This window comes from Saccostrea echinata, unplaced genomic scaffold (genome assembly GCF_033153115.1).
Source record: "Saccostrea echinata isolate AGI-Se365-2 ecotype Australia unplaced genomic scaffold, CSIRO_AGI_Sech_v1 ptg000028l, whole genome shotgun sequence".
NCBI classification, from domain to species: Eukaryota; Metazoa; Mollusca; class Bivalvia; order Ostreida; family Ostreidae; genus Saccostrea; species Saccostrea echinata.
The window spans coordinates 13,164,476-13,187,124 of record NW_026889777.1 but is presented as its reverse complement, the minus strand read 5'-3'; the positions used below and the strand labels follow the sequence as shown (position 1 = coordinate 13,187,124).

Here is a 22,649-nt window from a genome sequence, read left to right as displayed (position 1 = left end):
TTGCATAATTTTCCTTTTTTTCTGGTAAGTTATTATTTTGTTTTTATTGTGGCTGCCACCTTTCAAGAATTACCACACTACGTGCCTGAATTATTGTCAATATCCTTGTTTAACAATTGTTTATTTAGAAATAAAATTAGATATTTTAAAGATGGGTGGTGCTTGCCTCATAGGATATTTCCAACAAATCTAGCCCTTTCCAATTTTTCTTTTCTCCAGGATTTTTTTTTCAATAAAATACTGGAAAAATGAAGATACTTCTAATTGACTGTAATCAAGTTTTAGTCAAATTCTAATTTCAACTTTTAATACGCCCCCTATGTTTTCCGGAAAGATTTTACCCTCACCGAACTTGATTGATATGTGGCAATTAGTACTTCCAGTTGTTGAAACGCGCGAAATCGAAAAGAATGTTTATGTTCGACTTTTCAAATACTCGCCAAACTTTAAAAGACTTAGAAAACGATTTGCGATGCAGTGTTTGGTAATTATTTTTCATGTACTTTATTTTATTTTTTTTTTCTTTTGAAAGAAAAATGCATATAAATAAACCTGTGGCAGGATGTTCAGACAAGGACTAGTCTTCAGGTCCAGGAAAATCACTATATTTAGCTATATAGCTTAATTTACCTATATAGCTTTATTTACCTATATAATATAGCTTTATTTAGCTATTTTTGAATAAGTTTCTGTTTTATGAAAAGCAAACAAAAAGTCGCATGAAAATTATGGCTGATATTTTTTTAAAAAGGTTTGATAAAAACAACCTAGGGCATAGATAGTAAAAACATTGCCTCTTTTAAACACTTTTTAACCAAAAAATGCATCTCTATTGTTTGGATAGCTGTCCATTACTGGAAGTGCGATGAGGCATGACTAAGTGTGATTGCCTTGCATTGCATTGTGCTGAATTATTACCAATCAATTATCTTGTTGACCAAAACTTCTTTTCTTTGTTAAAGTAGCTGCTTATTCACAGATTAACTGTTATGCATAGCCCCAAAACTTTTAGATCTTTGATTGCAATTGCACAAAAGGAGAAACATTTTTAAAAGTGGGTTTTTGGTGAATTGTTTTCAGTCCATTTCAAAGTTGAAAACTAATACTGCCTCATTATGCGACTTTTTGTCTGCTTTTCATAAAACAGAAATTTACTCTGAAATAGCTAAATAAAGCTATATTATATAGGTAAATAAAGCTATATAGGTAGATTTAGCTATATAGCTAAATATAGTGATTTTCCTAGACCTGGTCTTGTTTTGTAGAGAGTAAAAAATTTTTCATTTTCCTTCACTTTTTATAGTGAAAAAGGGGGTAGTGAACAATATTTGTGATATGTGTGTTTATGACAGGTATGGCACAATCTTTTGATTAAGCTACAGGTCCAGCACAATCTCTTGATTTACCTATATAGCTTGAAATAGCTATATAGCTTTATTAAGCTATATAAAATAGCTTGATAAAGCTATTTATATGTAGTTTTTCAAAAAAATGTTTTTTGTAAGAAATAGACAGAAAGTCGCAAGTATTTGACTATTCATATATGTACTATGAGCTATCAAAACAACAATCAAAATCAAAGATAGTTCTGACATTGCAGCATTTGAATACATTTGTACTTTTAAGCAAAAGATGTATTTCCATTGTTTGAGTAACTGTACACTACCTTGTGTGCGTTGAGGCATGGATAAGTATAAGTTGCTTCTCATTGTACTGAATTATACCAATCAGTTTATAATTTCATTGCAGAAGTAACTGTATCAATTGCTTTGTATAGCCCCAAAACATTTAGAACTTTGAGTACAAAGTCTCTTAAGGAGACGCAATTTGATGAGTGATTTTTACATGCATTATTTTCAGAAGAGTTCAAGGTTGAATATTATCACTGCACCAAATTAGGTGCAACTTTTTTTGCAAGCTGAGAAAATAACACATTTAACATGTTTAAGAAAAAAGTGTGATAAAATAGCTTAATCAAGCTATTCTGAATAGCTTAATAAAGCTATATAGCTAAATCAAGCTTTATAGCTAAATCAAGAGATTGTGCTGGACCTGAGCTATATAGCTTGAATTAAGTATATGACTTTATTAAGGCAAACTTTAAACTAATGTTTTTTGCCCTCTCCTGACCCAGGATGAAAAAATTGGATACCGGTAGGTCGGTAGGTAAGGATTTTTATTCCCCAGAAAATTTCAACGTCAATGCTGAGTTTTCAAAATCTGTTTTCCAGAATGCTTAAAAAAAATTGTTTCCTGGAGGTTTACAAAGTTTTGACTTGGGGTTATTTTTAATCAGTCGGTCAGGAGAGGGCAACCAAACAAGTTTTTAAAGATGGCCTAAGCTATTCAGAATAGCTTGATTTAGCTGAAAAAATATGAGTGTTACCATAAAAGTGTTTCCAAAGTATCACGTGTCAAAATTTTTATTAGCTGAGAAATAAAATGAATGTGTTGAATGTTTTTATTTTAGTGGCAGCCTAGCAGGAAGTCCCTGTACCTTGGGTGGATGTGAACATATATATTGCAGGTAAGCATAGAATAAACTAAAGCCAAATAAAAAAATATGTGTGGTTCCGGTTACCCGACCGTCCCTATTTTATACCCCCGACCCTAAACTTTTTTTTTGGCAATTTTCATATTTTTTCCGGAATTTTCCCCAATTTCCATCAATGGCTCCGGTCTAAGTTTTAGTTTCAGCAATGACGGCCCCCTTGCACAACATAGTGCAAGTGTTTATTAGTGTTAAATCCAAAGCAAGCTAGCATGTAGGTGTACCCTACCAATATTGACTAGTATATTATCACACCACATCTAAATGTCATTTGCAAAGTAGTGATAAGTATTATTTAGAAAAATTAAGAAAATCATTTTGTTAAAAAAAAAAAAAAAAATCCCTACCTACCTACCCTCATTTTTTTGGAGGTGTAACCGGAACCACACATATTTTTTTGTTTGGCCTAACCATAAAAGAGAGTATAGAGGGACAAGCATACCAAAACAAAATTCTCATCTCAGTGGTTTATTAAACTGGAATAATTTTTTTTCCCACTTAAATTTGCTGCAAAGCAGAAAGAAAAAATCTTAAAATATCGAGTACATTTTTTTTTTTGACTTTTTGCACCTAACGCACAAAAGACTTCGGAACACGTGGTTGAGGAATGACAGAAGCGCTGGATTGAGAAAGTTTGTACTTCGTAACTCATACTGTGTAACAAGGTGTGAAGTTTTTCACGATGTCTGTCTACTCTTTATATGTACGATACGTCAATAGTTGAAAACAGTAGATGTGAATTTTTTTCTTATACTGCAATCAAACTAGAAGCCGAGGAAACTTTTGAAGCACTGTTTGATGTTACTATAAAGAGACCTTCAAAAAGTCCACGAAAGGTTTGGTGAATATTGATGATGTTTGCTCTATCAAAATAAAAAAAAATTTTTCAAGATTTCAAGACCGGACATGTCCCTAGGAATTTGCACGGAACTGAACAGAACATTTGTAGAAATGAAACTAAATTCCAATGTAACACGTACCTCATTCAAAACATGACAAACAGAAAGTAGACGCATTTGCACATTTTATGAATGCTTCCAAAAATTATTCTCTCCCTGGAAAAATTACAGGCAAATGAGACTACAGAATTTATTTAATGATTTGATAGAATGGGCAACAAATATTGGAGAGGAAATTCTTCAAAAAGACCTTATTTGATATAGCAAAACATAACTTGTTATGAAAATAAAGTCTTTGAAACCTGAAACTTTTTGTTTATTGAAAACAATGTCAAAAAAAAAAGTTAAAAATCATAAGTTCATGTGGTATGCAAATGAAATCTAATAATTTTAAGTCTTTATATTTTAAGCACTTGCTCTTTGAAATCATGCTTTATTCATTAAATAAAATTATGTTACTTGTATTCACTAGCTTCATAATTTTTAAGCTCAAAATGAAAAATAATATTTGTAAAATTATTTTGCCCTCTTGCCTCACTTTTTATTTTGAAATTCCAAAAAACTATTTTAAAAATTGGTGTGGCCTTAAACAGTAATGATTTTTCCAAAAAAATTCTAACTTATGATTAAAAGAAACACAATTTCATCATGATACCTTGTGAGGCATATTTGACAGAAATAGCCTTATAGCTTGATAATTATTGTCATTTATGATGGTAAGAGTTATCTCTCCTACTGGGGGGTCATTCTTTTTGACAATGTATGATTGCATGAAGCACTGGTTTGAATTCTTTTCTCTCTGTAAGGCCTAGAAAAAGAAATGTTTCTGCTTTTTCAATCAACCCTAATTTATAGGACCAACCTTATTTTTTAAAAAAAAAAATTTTAAGTGAAGATCTGAATTTTTAGTTTTTGTTCCATGAATAAATACTTACACTATATAGTCAAAGAAATGCTTTATAAACACTAATTCATCAATATTACTTGATGCTTTGTTTAAAGAAGTCCAGGAGAATTTTTTTTTTTAAAAAAAAGCCTACCTACCTAACCTAATTTTTTCAGCCTGAAAGCAGAAACGAATATATTTTTTCTATGCTCAATGGTTCATTTTCTTAAGACATGGTGAGGAATAGGTAAATCTCTAATCTTACACTACAGTGCTTGCTGTGAGAAGTTGCTGGGTCAAAGCTGTGTGGTATGTCACATTCCTGTTCATGTCAAAGATGCCCAGGTGAACAGGCAGCTGTTCAACCTTGTGAACCTCTGTAAACGACTTGGTCAGATTCTGAACAACGCAGGGAGCAATGATTCAGGTAAACTGTGAACAGTCCAAATTAAGGCAATGTTTGTTAATTTGAATTCAGTGACGAGTCAATAAATTTTGTTATTTACTTGCTTGAGCTTTTAAGAGAGTTTTAAGAGTAAGAATAGTGTACTTGTATATGAAGCAATCTTGAGGAAAATAGTGATGAATTTGATTTAGAACTTTCACAGCAAAGAAAGAAAAATGATAAAAAAAAAAAGTTGAATTATGTATAAAGTTGGTGAAATTCACTAACAGAATGGTGAAAATCTATAGAACAATGTACGGAATTCGTCTTAAGTTGTGCATTTTTTTTTTATTGGCACAGAAAACATAATAGAACCTGAAGTAGAAAACAGTGCGACTAAATCTGATGCCATCCCAGATGTTTACGACTTTGTGAGTCCTGAACTCTCTACTCCAACCAAGCTATCTCACAAACAGGAAGCTTCACGTAACAATGGTACAGTTACTGACATTTTGTATTTCTAAGAATGGTACTGTACAGTTACTGACATTTTGTATTTCTGCAAAAGGCTATCTTCCCTTTCTGAAACTCAGCTTAAGGATATCAGTTAGACTGAGAGGGTTGCTTTACCTTGTGAACTTGAGTGTAATAGGTCCAGGTTTGGAATCTTTATTGATATACACAGTATATGCAATCTGATTGGTTGAATTTGAATCCATGACTTTTTTTTCATTTGCATGAAGTATGAAGTGTATTGTTTTCTTTCATTTTCAAATGTATCAAAAAAGTAAAAATGTGCTTTATACATACATATATAATAATAATGTATATGATTGTGTACAGTAATTATGAAAGTTTGATTTAAATGTGCAGTACACATGCTGTAAGATGAAGTGTCTGGGGAAAAAAAAAGAAATTCAATTCAATATGTCAAATGTTGCAAGGGAGGAGTCATTACACTAAAGCTACAACATCGTATATGCCATATGGTAAATATCCAAATAATTTAAAGCAAAGTTCTGATAAAATTATATATCTTATCAGGAAAACAGAAAAGAAGATCTAGATCATCAAAAATCGGGGAAAAGTTGTCAAATCCCTGTCAAGAAAGTTTGCCATCAAACAGCACAACTACATGTAATCATGACTTGACAAGCAATAAGTCGAGGGGGAAAGCTTTAAGTCCAGGAGTCAGAAGGAAAACTAGGTCAACGGAACCAGAAGACCAGACCACCATGACCCAGTTCTTTGACTATATGGAGACCAATGATGAAACCAACATTGACAATGGCAGCAGTGCCGCAGCAAATTTCAGTTCAGCAGATAAAAGTACTGAAAATAAATCTGGTGAAAAGTCTAAAAAAGGCAAGCTTATTGGAGAGTCAAGATTTAAGATGGGAAAATCAAAAGGTTCTAAAATTTTAAGAGTAAGAAAGACCCAGAATAATGACGAGGAAGATGATGAAGATTTATCCTTGCAGAAAAGAGATGAAGGGAATGTGTCAAAAGTCAATATGTCTTCTAATGAACAAAACAGCGGTGACAGAAGTGGTCCACATGAAGTATTTGAAGTTCAGGAGGAGGAAAGAACGTCAAGTCGACCATCTAACCATCTGAAGAAGGCCAAGAGGAGTGTTGGTGCATGTGAAACTACTTCCTCTATCACAGTGCCATCTGACAACAAAAAAGCCAGGAGAAGTGTTGGAGCTGCTTCTACTTCTATTGACAGGTATTCTGTTGGTGTTAATATCAGATTCACCTTTCATAGGGTAAATTCTTTTTTTTTTAAATCTTTTTTCCACCTTTTTAATGAAATTCCAATGTTTTATTTATTTTGTTGTGTTAAAGTGTTTATATTTCATTGTCTCATATTGTGTTATGTGTTTATTGTATACATACTTTGAATATGTGTTATTAAGGCCCCGAGGAAGACTACTTGCACTAATCAGGTTACCCTCTATAAATAAAGTATTATTATTATTATTAAAAACTAGGAATTATATTTAATTTGGATTGGACTTTTAGGTGTTCTTTCAAAGAAATTGGCTTCAAAAGTATACAGCAAAATGTTATTATAGCAAAATTGACTTAAAATGGCATTTTTAAACAAACAAAAACTTTTGAACTTTCTGCAAACACTAGATATTTATTTTGTTTCACTAAACGTTCATCAGTTGTATATACGTGTGCTGATTTATATTCAGAAAGAAAACTAGAAGAAGCTTTCCAGCTTGCCTAAGTACAGAAGATGTTTCTTTTACAACTCAAAAATCCGAAAAAATGACAAGGATTAGCTCACATCAACAGAAGAATCAGGATAATTTAAACTCTTCTTTGAGTGGTTCTGGGAAAGGAAGTCACTCTCTCATTGACAAGAAGAATGCTAAAGGAGAAACCCCACTTCAAGTGGCTTGTATCAAGGTTAGTTGTTGCTCATATCAAGGTTAATTGGGGGTCATACTCAAGGTTAGTTATATCAAAAGTATCATATCAAAATTTGTTGTGGGTCATTCTAAAGTTAACTGAAGGTCATTTCAAGTTTAGTTGTAGTTTCTATCAAGGTAAATTTTAGGTCATATCAAAGTTACATGTGGGTCAATTCAAGGTTTGTTATGGGTCATTTCAAGGCTAATTTAAAATCACTCCAAGGTAAGTTGGGGGTTATATCAAAGTTAATGTTGTAAACCTCAGCTTTTTTAAGGCAACATCAGAAAGCAGTTAGCTCTATAGAGATCAGAGTGCATCCAGAAGCATTCAGAAACCAGTTGATATGGTGGAAAATTATAAGACAAATTGTGCAGAATCTCACTGAGATTGAAAGTGATAAAAACCTTTCCTTTCAATTGCTTTTTTTTTTCAGTTGTCTGTGGCAGAATTTATTATAAGCAGAGATTCTTAATAATGACCACAATTGACATTAATGTATATTTGTGATGTAATAATTTTCCAATTTTACTTTTAGGGGGATTTAGAAAAAGTGCAGTCACTTCTCTCATCTGGAGCAAATCCCAACAACAGAGATAATGCGGGCTGGACACCACTGGTGAGAAAACATGTCAAAACTTACTACAGCAATTGTGTATTAGTTAAATTAGAAGTCTAATTAGGGCCTCGCAAGGATTTGCAGGTGCCCTATAGTAATCACTCTGACTGTCCGTCTGTCTGTCTGTCATTCTTCCGTCCACAAATTTTTTGTTTTTTTCTAATAACTTTTTTTGTAGTTGACCAATTAAGTTAAAATTTGGTGTGTTGGTTGAAGAGGCAGTAAGACATATTTTGATGCTAAGTTTGGTTCTCTATGTCATCCAGTTTGGAGCTAGGGTGGTGGGTAGATTCCTTAAAGGCCGGTAGTGACCTAGAAAATTTTACACCCCGACGGCAATTTAGCATATATGGCAAGGAGGCATGGCTCACTCCTCTGCAGTTTAAATTTAGAATTGTTATCAGTCATGCAAACATTACCACATGCTACAATCTACATGTGCACTCTAGCAGACGATATTCTTCTTTCAGTGTAAAGAATCACTTTGTTTAGAGGGCTCAATTTACTAAATAATCCTGAATAAAAAAAACTGCTTGAACTTACAAGATTTTTTAAATATTTATAATTGATATCTGTTTCACTGTATATTTTATAAATTACTGATTTGAAGACATTTATGATTCAACTTTAAGAGAAAAGTGCAGATATTTGTCTTTTCCAGATGTTTTCTCTGTAGTTGAATGTAAGGGGTTTGTAGATCTTTTTTTTCCTTTTCTACTTCTTGGAGCATTTGCTCTGGGTGGATTCCATACAGAGGTGAACTCTCTGTCCACATTTTCGTTCCAATGACAGACTGCTAGATTTGATCGCGCTCTGTATCCCTTGTCACTAAATGCAATTCTTTTGTCCTGAAACATGTTCAAAGTATTGTTGAAACTTTCTACATAATATGTATCCTTTGCAAGTACATAATCCTGTGGGTATCTATACAAATTTGAACTAGTTATTACACCACGTAACAATTTTTCTGACACTTTATCACATATTACAAGTCTCGATGGCTCATAATTTGGATCTGTTCTGCAACGTGATGTAGGATGACAATTAGAATGATTTCCTTTATAATGTTCAATGATATTCAAAAGGAGATCTTGTAATTTTTGGGGATTTTGATCGCAGTTTCTAATTGCCCAGTGGCAGTGAGTGGCAACTGGCTCAACTTTATCATATAGATATTCAGACCAAGTTTTCCCCTTCTGATATGCTGGTCCACTTGAAATTTTTTTCATTTTCACTTTAATACTTTTAACTCCATGCCAGGTATCATTTTGATTCGTTGTCCTCCTAATTCTCGAACAAATTTATTGATGGAGATATTTCGATCATGGATATGAACATCAACTGAAACAACTTGCTCATCAAGATAGTTGTAAATTCTCTCCGTTCCAAGTTTCTCGTGTCTTTGAGATACTGGATCGTCTGCTTTGGTGACATGTTCACACTTTATTACCTGGTGTGTTTTCTCTCCTAACGCCACAACACTTGAGTCTTTGGCATTTTTTCTACATCCATGCCGAGCATCTGTCATGATGTTAATTCCGTCATCATCGCTGCATCCTACTTCTCCCCAAAGCGCCATGTTAATACTGTCTTCATATTCTGATTCAATAAATGGATAGATATTCTGTAAGCATTTGTCACGATTACTTTGGTTGATGGTACCAATTTTAGCTCCCTTTGAAAATCTGACGTAATGAACAGGCAACATTCCACTACAAGCAAATCCTCTTTTATTCACCAAATATTCATTATTTGGTAAGTATGGTGATGAAGACCACAAAAGGCTATGATGTTTTTGAATTCTACAATTAAATCTTGCTGCAGCAACATGTCCCTTTTTGATAATCTTTTTTAATGAAAGATCACCATTACAGAATTTGGAATTATTTTCCACCACTTTTACTAAACGTCTTAGTGATGATTCTGCAGTAAGGAAAATTTTCTGGTTAGAATCCTTTTCCTGTACCTGAATGTATGTGTTCAAGTCCAAGGTCTCCATAGCCACATTTGCTTCTTCATCTTCTCTGTCATATTTCTCTAAGAATGTTTTCAAAACCTTTTCTAGGATCTCTGCATTATTTACAGGATGATTCAGCTGTCTCACTAAAATATCTCTTGCTTTATGAAGAAGAGAAAGTATTTCATTTTTTTGTTGGTCATCTCCAGGAATTGATATTTTAAATGAAGGTGGACGTTTTTTGGTTGTAGAATCCATATTGTATGATCAGTAATAATTCAGAAACTTTAGAGATCATTGAATGCTAGCAATTAGCCCAACTTCAATTGGTGCAAGGGGATTTCAAGTTGAAAAAATTCTATGATTTTTCTGGTTTTATTATGGATGCTAATTCATTGAAAAGCAGAGCAAATAAAGTTCAATGAATGTCAAAAGATTTGTTATTAATTTATTTAAAAAACTCTTAATAAGTAACCTTTAATTTTTGGAAAAGTTTTAAACCCCCCTACCAAAGAAAATGAAACATCCTGCTGCTGAAAAAAGAGATTGCAATATGAACTCTGAACCCAAGTGACATTTTATGGAGCGATGGTTGGTAGGAACAATTGGGGTAATATAATTTTATTTAAATAAAAAACAGTGATATTTGTCCCCGATGAAATGATTTAGAACTGGGGAAACAGGGGAATTTCATAAAAAAAAAATCCAAAACAATCATCTTTCAAACAATTTTTAAAATGACATTTTACATGTAATATTTATTTACTAATTTATTGATTACTATTATAGTATATCTTTCCTCTATGTCCCCCTCCGATATCATTGTTTGGCATCTGCACTGGCTAAAGTTGCTAATGGGCATTAAATCAGAGTAACTTGACATTTACGCACGAAAACTTTGACAGTATCTGAAATCTAAAAATGGCAAGCAAGCGGCAGGTTTTAATGGAATTGAGTGATGATCAGTTAGAAAATATAAGAGGTGTTTTCCATCACTTTGATTGGGATTTTGATTCAGCCGTAATTTCAAATAGTAACTCTTTAGTGAATGTCGAGACTCAGACCGATTCACCAGAACATGAAGAAGAAATAACTGACAACAATGAGTTCGTAAATGAACCTTTCAGAATTCAACAGGATCCTAATAGTTCAGAGTGTATATATTGTTTCTGTAGACCATGTATCACTGATGAAGTAAATAGGCAGATGTGGTGGGAAACTGACCCTCACCCAAAACATAGAAGAAACAGAAATTTACGCAAAGAAAAGTACAAAAGATTTTGGACTATGATGTATCATAGAGATATCTGGAATCACCCTAGATATGTTGAGAAAAAAAGAAGGGCATTAGAACAAGACCCAAGATACAGGAATTTAGTGTGGCATCGTAGAGACATAATGCCAGATTGTGTAATAAAATGTGTGAGGGGCTGGTTTCCCAATCCTGACAACATTCCATACATGGACCACCTGTGGGAGTAATATTACTGATTCAGAAGTTCAAGGTGATGATTCGGGGATGTTTTCCCGCATTTTTCTACCAATGTGCTCTGCCTGCGAGGCACAGAAAGGATCTTTATAATCACGTTAACAATAACTCGCTATATAAACAATAGAATTTATTGTACTCATCAATATATTTGAAAGTTTGTAATTATAGTTTTTATATAAATTCAATAGTTATGCCTTGGTTAACTAATTCAATGTTTATTAAGATGATCCTTTCTGTACCTGTCAATGCTGAGCAGGTCAGACTCAGAGTGCAATGAAACTGAAGAACAACATGTGTATCGAAGGATTATTCAGGAGACATTATACATGTAATATTACTGAGCTTTCAGTTTTGACATAATGTAATGAACACTTTGGAGTGAAAATATTTGTTTTGGATCTGAGGGATGAGTTATTTCAAGACTAACACTGGGGATGGTTACCTAAACTGAGTTTTCTCTCACTCAGACTGGGCAGTATTGTGATTGTGGGAATTATTTTTCATATTCACCATTCATTTTAAATGGAACAAATTGAAATACAATGGATTTACTAATAAATGTGAGTAAATCTAAATATTTTATTCCTTTTAACAGAGAATAACATGTACCAATACACATTGTTGGTTCATTTTGGCGCCATCACTACACAGACATGCCTTTGCAATGTGATTGAGTCAACATCCGGTGTAAACAATAACAAACAGAAATCATGCCCACAAACTGCCAATCTCTAGTTTGAAATACAAAATCAGCCCTGCTTCAATTTTTTGAAGCCAAAATTAAAATTTAAAAAGTATTTATATGTAAAATAATGCCCAGTGATGAGAGGAACTGGCATAACAATTTTGAAATGATAATAAAATAGCTGAATCTTGATTTTTGCAAAATAAGTGCTGCAATCTGAATGTGACCAGAAAATTCATAACTTCCACCATTTTCACTGATTGGTTGCTTTTATACCCAATTGCTGGCCTTTAACTTTACATTAGAATGAATGCCAGGGCAAAGAGAGATAACTGCTGAGAATGTTCCTATTGTAAACTATGAAAGCTGCAACTAGTCCCATGGGATTAATTAACTTTCCTCTTGAAGAAAATCCAAAGCATTATCTGTTTCTGTCAAATTGAGATTAATTAACACCTCTGTCTGCAAATGAAGTTTGTTTTGAAGTTAAGGTCAATTCTGAATGATGTTTACATTCTCTGAAATGTGGATTTAAATAATGTTCATACTTTATTTTGGTAAAATATACAATGAGTTATGATTTTATTGAATTCTAAAAACAAGATATACATAAAGATATGGGTTTTTTTTTATTATTTTTTGGTTTTTATTTATTTATTTTATTTATTTCTTCTTTTTTTTTTGGCTGCCTTATGTAAATTCAAGAATACTATTAATTTTAATGAGTAGTCCAATAATAAACTCATTGTATCATTACTGGAAGAGTTCTTATTGTAAACTTGGAAGAAAAGGATGAGAGAGCAGTACAATTAATCCCTTGGGATTAATTATCTTGTCTGGGGCAGAAAATTTTCCAGACTTATCTTTATTTGTCACTTTAAGATAAATTAACCTTTGTCTGCAACTGATGTTTTTTTTTAAGTTAAGGTCAAGCCTGGGTGATATTTGTATTCACTGAAGGCTGGCATTTTATAAAACACATGCTTTATTCTTGTTTAAATATACATTTAATTGAGTTATTATAGATATGATGTTTTTTACTGCCTTATGTAAATACAGGGATACTCTTTACAGGTTGTTGGATATTTAGGAATTATCTTGAAATTTTATAAATACAGTTGTTATTGCATATTCTTCTTCATATATTTTTAAATTTTTGTAATCAATTAAAATTCTCATTCTGTAAGCTGTACCCTTATATTTCTACCCCTTGGCGGGGCCCTTGCTGACTGGTCAGTTTTCTAGTTTAATTTACATTGCTCAAGATAATGCCTAGGTGATAATAGCACAATTAAATGATTAGCAGGATCTTTTCTAGAAAAGTTAAAGATGAATGACTTGGCAAACATTTCATCATTGGATCACTTACATATATTAGTCACTCAGTTAACATGTATCATCCATAGTCCACAAACTTTCCGTAACTTTGACTTCTGTAGAATGATGGGACTTGTTAATATCTCAATGAAGATTTTCCTAAGCAGAATTCTAGGAGGGTGCAAACAGAACAGTTTGATATTTTACAAAAAAAAGTCCTCATTTATTCTTTATCCTGATTTTTCATGCCTTTCAATGCTAATGTCTCCAAAAATTCATGCAAGAAAAGGAGAGGGAGGCAGGTAAATCCCAAGATCCCATTCAAAATCTGTAAATACATGTACAACTATTTTGTTCACTGAAAAAGATGTATACATACAATCACTAAAAAAGTCAGGTCATTAAGAACATTTTAAGAGAGCAGAGGGTGTCCCCAGGAAGAGAGTGCTGCTCCCCTTGGGAATGGTTTAGATAAAACACTGCAAGTATTTGAAAAATGAGAGGTTGTTTAAAACAAATTGAGAATTACCAATTGCAAATGAAGGGGAATAACCCATGCCAAATATTAGAATGTAGACTACATGTATAAGTATACGAGTGTTATAAATTTTGGGCTCTAATTACAGCATGAGGCTTGTCATTATGGCCATGTGGAGATAGCAGAGAGACTGATAACTGCTGGGGCACTGATTGATGTCCCAGGAACTGAGAACGAGACGCCATTACATGATGCTGTCAGACATTTAAAGGTGGACTGTGTCAAACTACTTGTTCAACATGGTGCTTCAGTAAATGCTAGGTCAGTTATAAGGCAGTTGTTTACTAGCTATTAGTAAGACTGTGCTGTACTTTTTTCCACAGGGTCATAATTCCGTGGAATCACAATTTCTGTTTAATCCACGGGTAGGAAATTGTGCAAATTTCTTACATTGCCACTCTATGCCTTAAATGTACTTTAAGTACACTGGGATAAATTTTCGCAGAATGTTTGTGACCTTGTACATAGTGTAAATTAATAAAGAAAATAATGCCGAAAAATGTACTTCTACATTTAAGCTTGATTGAAATACATTTAGGGTGATTTTGATAAAATTTTATTTAAAGTGATTTGTGGTAAAAGTCAGTGTTTTGCACTCAAATTTTAAAAGTAGCCTTATATTATTCATATTGGAAGAAATGTTATAATGGAAATCTTAAAGAGTGTTGGGAAAATGTAGTACATTTTGGGAATAAAAATACCACATTTCCAAAGGGAAACTGCATCTATTTGTCTCTGATTTGGGTCATGAAAAAAACCTTGAAAGTAATATTAATATACTCTTTTTTCTTCTACAGAAATATAAAAGGTCTGAGTCCTGTCCAGTTAGCTGGGAGTAATGCAGAGTTAATGTCTGCCCTGGAAACAAAGGCTCAGGACATAACAACACATACAGCTGTCCAGGTTTGAGTTTTATTCAGTTTGATCACAGTTTTAAGATGTTTACTGAATAGTTAAATTCAAAGGGGCCTTTCTTTTTAAGACCAGGAGATCAAAAAAAAGATGAGCTTTTAGTATAGGTCAACATGTGATTCAAACATGCACATATATGAATATTTAGAGAGGGAAACTAATAACCCATACAACAGAGAATAATGAATTAATTACGCAACTTGGAATATTGAATATGTTCAGGTACATGTACGTATATGACTTACATGATATGCAATATCTGACCACATTTTATGGGTGAGTGAAACTATGTTCAAACTTTCCTGGATATACACTACATGTACATTTGTTGTGAGACTTAAACTTACTTATATAGAACATTCATTGAGTTGGACTTCATAATCTCTTATTACATCTGGGTTTTTTTTTTTTTCACAGACTGACCCCTCTTTCTTACCAAAGTTATGTTTCTTGTTGATCTCTATGTCTTACAGAGTTATGTTTCTTGACTCCTCTGTCTTACAGAGTTATGTTTCTTGTTGATCTCTATGTCTTACAGAGTTATGTTTCTTGACTCCTCTGTCTTACAGAGTTAGGTTTCTTGTTGATCTCTATGTCTTACAGAGTTATGTTTCTTGACTCCTCTGTCTTACGAGAGTTATGTTTCTTGTTGATCTCTCCTGTCTTACGAGAGTTATGTTTCTTGTTGATCTCTATGTCTTACAGAGTTATGTTTCTTGACTCCTCTGTCTTACAGAGTTAGGTTTCTTGTTGATCTCTCCTGTCTTACAGAGTTAGGTTTTTTGACTTCTCTGTCTTACAGAGTCATTTTTTTTTACCCCTCTGACTTACAGAGTTATGTTTCTTGACTCCTCTGTCTTACGAGAGTTAGGTTTCTTGTTGACCACTTGGTCTTACCAGGGTTGTGTTTCTTTTTTAAAGGTTGACCCTCTTTCATACCAAAGTCCATGTTTCCTTAGCACAGGCCTGTCTAGAGACCAGAAAATCACACTACAGAAGTGTGCCACCAAACTCCAGGCTAAGGTCACTGAGGATTTCTCCCACGAGGGTAAGGTTACAGTTCGTAAAAATAGTGTAGTTAGCCCATCTTTAAGATAATGTTTGTTTGCCCTCTCCTGACTCAGGGTAAAAAAAAAATTGGGTGTAGTTAGGTGGGTAAATTTTTCCTCCAGAAAATTAGCTTATCAATGCTGAAAATTTCAAAATATATTAGAATAAAATATTAAAATATATATCATCACCTGGAGGTTAAAAAAGGTTTTGAGTCGGGCCATTTCTAGCCAGCCTGTCGGGAGAGGGCAAACAAACAATTTTTGAAAGATGGCCTTATACATGTATATTGTATAATTTAAAACGAAATTTACCAAAATTGTCCTCATACTAATTTCTCATGCTTTGTCTTCAATTTTTTTTTGTTGATTTTGTATTCTTAATGTATTTTTAATTTTTTATAATCAGAATTCAAGGTAATCTATATAACAGTGTCAACTTGTAATGGATTGTAACTGTCCATTACAAGCTGACAAAGGTCTTGAAGTCTTCTTCCTTCAGTCTCTGCTGAAAACCAGTTGAAATTTTCTCCTTAAACAAAACAATTAAAAACAAACAAGAGGCAATTCTTTAAAAAAAAGAAGGTTTATTTTTGCATTTGTTTATTTCTAACAGTGACCCACATAGTGACATCTTGTAATAAGAATGGACTTTGTCCTCGGACTATGAAGTACCTACAAGGAGTACTGACTGGACGCTGGATTGTAAACATGGACTGTAAGTATTATAGACTGGATGCTGGATTGTAAACATGGGCTGTAAGTATTATTGACAGGAGGCTGGATTGTAAACATGGACTGTAAGTAGTACTTACTGTACACTGGATTGTAAACATGGACTGTAAGTATTACTGACTGGATGCTGGATTGTAAACATGAACTGTAAGTATTATTGATGGGACACTGGATTGTAAACATGTACCGTAAGTATTATTGATGGGACACTGGATTGTAAACATGTACTGTAAGTATTACTGACTGAGGGCTGGATTGTAAACATGGGCTGTAAGTATTACTGACTGGACTCTGGATTGTAAACATGGACTGTAAGTATTACTGACTGTACACTGGATTGTAAACATGGGCTGTAAGTATTACTGACTGGACTCTGGATTGTAAACATGTACTGTAAGTATTACTGACTGAGGGCTGGATTGTAAACATGGGCTGTAAGTATTATTGACTGGACTCTGGATTGTAAACATGTACTGTAAGTATTACTGACTGAGGGCTGGATTGTAAACATGGACTGTAAGTATTACTGACTGGACTCTGGATTGTAAACATGGACTGTTTTTAGTACTGACTGGATGCTGCATTGTAAACATGGACTGTAAGTAGTACTGACTGATGATTGGGTTGTAAATATGGACTTTTTTTAGAACTGAGTGGATGCTGAACATTAACTGTAAGTAGCCTTTAAGGAGGATTCTCCCTCAGCTAAGAAAAGTACATGTAACTTTTACCGTAATTTCATTAATCCCTTTGTGGATCACTTCTGTGAAATTTTGCCCTGCAAGGTGTAATGAAAATTTGTCCACTTTAATTATAAATTAGATTTGGAAAATTCACAAAGCAAAATTTTATGTGAATGGACAGAGGGATGGTAAACCTTAAACTCTCAATGAAACATGATTAAAAGATTTTTACATTGCACTTTTGTTTTTTCTCTCTGTTGATTGCTGTATACAGCTTCTTATTATGAAATTTACACTCCTGCCTCTATCTATGGATTCTTTCAGGGGTAGAAATGTGTCTGGAGTATGGGATGAAGGTGTGCGAGGAGGCATTTGAGATCCCGGGAACTAGTTCAGATCCTGAATCCCATTCGGCACAGAAAGGCAGAGTCAATCGTCAACAGCAGGTAAATAAGGCACAAAATTTTACACAGAGTATAAAATATCACTATTTTTTAAATAATACTTATGCCCGTATTCACACCTGTGTTTAAACCAGGTTTACCACTAAGAAAAGCTTACATTTTTTAAATCCGTTTCATACCTGTTTCTCAGAAGTGAGCTGAGCTCACAAATTAAGCTAAGCCTAAACCTGGTCTGGGGTAGGTTTAAATGTCGATTTACTGTTCTTCTAACACTGGAGGACTGGATAGATAAGATGAATTAGGTGGAAAAAATTAAAAGACGACTCAAAATTATACATGACATAGCAAATCTATTTATATGATGTTCTTGGACTTCTCTCAAAATGCTGTTCTAATTATTATGAACATACTGAAGTGTGTTACATCTATCACGGTGTAAATTTTGATAAAAACAATTTTAGTGGCCTGTTTTAACTATCTTTGAAATATACTTTTAATCTATTGTAATTACTTAAAACAACATAAAAGACTAATTATGCTAATTACCATGTAACTCAAAATGTGTCAATTTAATCGATTTACTCAACATGTCATGAGTTATTCTATCTAAGCCATCTGTCACTCATGCTCAAAATTGTGCTAAATGTCATTGTTATATTTTATTATTTATATGTTATATGCAACACTGTTAATCAGGTACATGTAAGTCCTAGGCTTCGGATTGTTCGGGTCTAATTTTTGGATTTCCAGAATTCACCCTACCGACCTAAGTTTATAATAAAGTGCTATTCCATCGTTAGCATTTTTATGTTTCATTGTTGCCGGAAAGTTTTACACTTATTTTCCCCGGTGATACATCAATGTTCAATGCCATTCCCGGGTGGAAATTTAAAGATGATTTTACATTGTCTCCGATTTGCAACTTCGCTCTCTATTGTGTGTAATTGCAAAGGCAAGCTGTGTGTGTGTATGGGGGGGGGGGAGGATTTGAACCCACATAGAATGAAAGTGATAAAATAAGTATTGGTGCTTTTTATTTCCTTTGAAAAAATATTGAATTAATTTGGAAGATGTTTCTATTTTGAGTGGGTAAGCCCGTGCCTCTAAAGAAGAAAAATTCCTGTATCTGCCCTTGAATTGTGTCTTTTGCTCTCTTAGAAAATTAAATTATAGAGTAAGTGGGGGCATTCGTTATATTGAATGAATTAATTTATTGATAGTACATGTAATGGTGAGAACATTGTCTCTACTCAAAGTAGGAGGACGCTCCTAGTAAAACCTTTTCCGTGAAGGAATGAAAGATTTTCTATGAAAATATACGGTTTTTTTTCATTTTCCTGTGTCTCTGGTTCTTTCTCTGCTTAATATTATACCAAATGCTGTCAAAACACGAGATTGACTGCAGTTTAGGTAAACCCAGTTTTATTTTCAGTGTGAAACACAAGTGAGGTTAAAGTGAGCTCAGCTCAAGTGGGATTTAAATCCGGTTTACTTGACTCTGGCTTACTTGATAAACCTAGCTTACCTAAGCCATAGGTATGAATACGGGCATTAGTGTTATAAGCATCATCCGCTCTCATAAGATTATTGTCTTGTTATATAGATTGTGAATTTACCAAACAAGTTCAATTTACAATCTAAGATTAAGAAATATTGATAAATCTGCCAAAGGCATAACTTTAAAGATAAATTTCACAAGATTAGTGTTTTCCAGTTGAAAACATCTCTAAAGCAGATTTTGGCTTAACACCAATTTTTTATCAATAACCCAAAGTTTCTGACACAACCTCTGGTCATTTTATCCAGGTTGAATATTTCAAAAGTTATGAGTAAGGTTTGCCCCAAAAATACATCCCCCATCCAAACTTCAAGGCATTGCTCTTTGGGGCATAAAAATAATTTTCTTTCTTTAAACAGTTGCCAGGATTATTTGATGGATGCCAGTTTTACTTCTCTGGAAATTTCGAATACCCAACCCCCGACAAGGAGGAGCTTATTGATCTGGTAAAACTAGGAGGGGGTCATGTGATTCAGAGAGAGCCCAAACCAGGCCACATTCCTGAAACAGACCTCACCATACCCTACCACGCTCCTGCTGGCATGGAAACCTGCTGTATATTTATCATCCATGACAACAATTGTCAATTTCAGCCAATCAGAACTCCCGTGATAACTAGTGTGAGGGCATCTTGGGTAATGGATTGTATTAGTCAGTTCAAATTAATTAAAACTACAGTGTAACAATGACTATAAGGTTTATTTATGGCTGTTTTTGTTAACATTATGTACATTGTAGTAAGGAGTAATCATTAATACATATAAAGACGTATCCATCTTGCTTTTGTACATACTTGTACATTTATTGTATGCATATTTTTATCTTAATTGGTCTGTATTGATTATCACTACTGGGTTTGTGAATATGGAAAAATGAGAATGCTTGAAATTGGATATCTGTACAATTGTAGAATTTGATAAAATTTGTTTTATCTATGCAATGAATAGAATGAACAAATTAAATATAATACGATCACAATATTTGTATTTGTTACCCTCATCCAGACATATAATAGATAAAGAATTTATAACAGTGCAAAGAAGAAATTCTTGGATATATATTACAATGAAGATATTTTAATACTAGTAATCTGTTGAAAATAAATGGTTTTTTCTTTGTGAGGAATTTGCAAGGGATAAGAAGTTATAATTCGTAAAGCTGTTTAAACTTGTACAGTCATTCTGTTACTGTCAGCATCTGATATATGACTGGTAGTATGTACACCCGATGGAGCATCTGAATCTGATATCTTAATTCATTTGTCAATGAGTTTATGTTAATTAGGAGCTCCATACATCAATAGTCCAGAATGTACAGGTCACTTTGAGAATATGAATTAGGATTGAAAGTATGTATTCTTACTGTTATCAAGCAAGTTTTATCAACATGAGAATTATAACTCATGGGGTATAAATCTAGCCACTACGAGGTTTTAGCCTTATTAAGCATCAGGAATATTTTCGGCTACTTTTAACTCCGGGGCAGCTATCAAACTCAGGAACTTTTAATTAGTGCTTTTATACATTTTTTGTTTCTCCCGTATATAATGGTGGAGTTCAAAATGGAAATTTCCCATTGTTTAAGAGAGATTTTTTGAAACTAAGATACATGAATGTCTTTTTAATTTTGGTTTTACATTTTCATTTAATTTTTAGTTACGTGTCGCTTTAGTTGAGAGTATATATATATGCAAGCTAAACAAACAAAATATACAAAAGCAAACCAAAAAAATCTCAAACGGGGGGGGGGGGGGGGCACTGGATCTGCCTTTTCAGAGAATTCTCTTTGTTTTTTCTGGGCGCGAATCCCAAGCCTTTTTAACTACTACTCAGGATAGGGACTTAAATTAAATCAGAACTTAAAACTGCTGTAGTTTAGAGTTAAAAGTTCAAAGTACTAGCAACGGTCTCAAAAGTCTGGAGGGGGAACTTCCCCCAAAAATCTGACGAGCAAACAAAAAAAACTGTTCAAATCCTGTAATTTTCTAACCAGCAAAAACAAAAAAACTGTCCAAGTCCTGGAATTTTCCAGTGATTGACTTTACAGCAAGAAATATAGGGGGGCAGCATTTGAATGAAAATTTACTAATTAAAAGCAGAATACTATACCCCCTGCTCCCCCTCCCTTTCTTTTACAGGCCTGAAAGTTAATAAGTGCGACTCTCGACTTGTGTGGAACATTCAAGAGTAAACGGTATTGTATTTTACTTTTCTTTTTAAACTATGAATCTCTTTACAGAGGAAATAAAAAGCGAATGAATGAGTCTAGGCAAACATTAATTGCAATTATGAAACGCGTCGTAAAGGAGATATCTTTGACCGTTATTGGTTATGCGTCTCTCTTATACTAAGATTTACGAGAACGTCGATATAGCTTGCAAGGACAGAGAACTTTGTAAGTAAATGTCTATAAATACCTGAATTTAAAAAGAAAAAATGGACAATTTTGTAATGTATTCGAAAGTAAACAGAAGGAGATGAATGTCACAATATTTAAGAAAGTAATCTTGAGGTCATTGGCGGAAAGAATTAATTCTTGAACCAGAATTTTTTGTTAGAAGCAAAATACGTGTACTATGAAGTTTAGTAAAGCTGTATGTTTGCTCAAAAGATGCTTAAATTTTGAATTGATCTATATATACAGTCTTTTAATACACCTTAAGATGCGCAAAGAAAGCTATACATTGTAATTTCCATGCGGTCAGTGAGAGTAATTAGATATGCCAATTGGCTGACGATGTCATGGAAAAATTGCAGCGAAACACACCTTTAAGGCAGGGAAAATATTTTTTCGACCTTTGATCTTAATTGCGCTTTCCTGGTCATGTGATATTTTGTCCTAAGAATGGCAGTCAGAATGACCCTGCGTACAAGGACAGTATATATGCGTAAAGCGTACAACAAATAGTGCAGATGAAAAATGGTGAGAAGTACTGTTATTTTCTCATTAGATTATTTTTTTTCATGTGTTATCGCTATGCTACTTTTTAATTATTAGGATTTAATAATTGATGTTATTTATATTATTTACGTATATATGATTCTGTCTCGTTTTCATAGAATGTGTCAATATAAATGTTTTTGAGTGAAGTGACCTTTTTTAATAAAATTTTTTACAATTATTTAAATAAGATTGAATAATAAAATTAATAATGTAAAATGGATTAATGAATAATAATATGATTTTTTTTTTCAATCAATGTCTTATAAATAAATTATCATCTATCTATATACATATATGTTACCATAATAATTGAAACATGGCGGTACAAAGGGGAGAAGGGGGGGGGGGGCTTTATCTGATAGATTATGTATTTGTGTTTTCCATCCATTAGTATAGAAGCAGGGACGTACGAGGGGTGATCAAAAAGTTCGCGAACTAATTGAATTACTTCCTTAAAAGAAATAAAATGAGGTTTCAGTGTTTATTATTTTTTAAAGTGGTCCTCTCCGATTTTAATGCACATCTGCCATTGTTCTGCCCATGCGCGAATCACGTGATCCAGGCAGTCACGTGACATGCTCCGTGGCAGTTTGTTCAGAGAAGCTAAAAGAT

At 33.4% G+C, this 22,649-nt stretch overlaps 1 protein-coding gene across 1 annotated transcript; it reads left to right on the top strand.

The window, feature by feature from the left end:
• Nucleotides 1–410: 410 nt before the first annotated feature.
• Nucleotides 411–20,064, top strand: LOC133193526 (BRCA1-associated RING domain protein 1-like). Its single transcript, XM_061329490.1, has 13 exons — nucleotides 411–484; nucleotides 2,471–2,527; nucleotides 4,609–4,763; nucleotides 5,082–5,216; nucleotides 5,766–6,450; nucleotides 6,926–7,142; nucleotides 7,684–7,764; nucleotides 13,842–14,014; nucleotides 14,551–14,656; nucleotides 15,587–15,713; nucleotides 16,331–16,432; nucleotides 17,457–17,578; nucleotides 19,454–20,064. Exons 1-13 carry the CDS (start codon nucleotides 411–413, stop codon nucleotides 19,775–19,777), a joined length of 2,358 nt encoding a protein of 785 aa, XP_061185474.1. The 3' UTR covers nucleotides 19,778–20,064.
• Nucleotides 20,065–22,649: the final 2,585 nt, after the last annotated feature.

Excerpts from the sequence above, each read along its gene's own strand:
- LOC133193526 (XM_061329490.1), top strand. The coding sequence starts at position 411 with ATGTTTATGTTCGACTTTTCAAATACTCGCCAAACTTTAAAAGACTTA. Across the intron at positions 14,015-14,550 it reads GGTGCTTCAGTAAATGCTAG|AAATATAAAAGGTCTGAGTC; the intron begins GTCAGTTATAAG and ends TTTCTTCTACAG. Across the intron at positions 17,579-19,453 it reads GAGTCAATCGTCAACAGCAG|TTGCCAGGATTATTTGATGG; the intron begins GTAAATAAGGCA and ends TTCTTTAAACAG.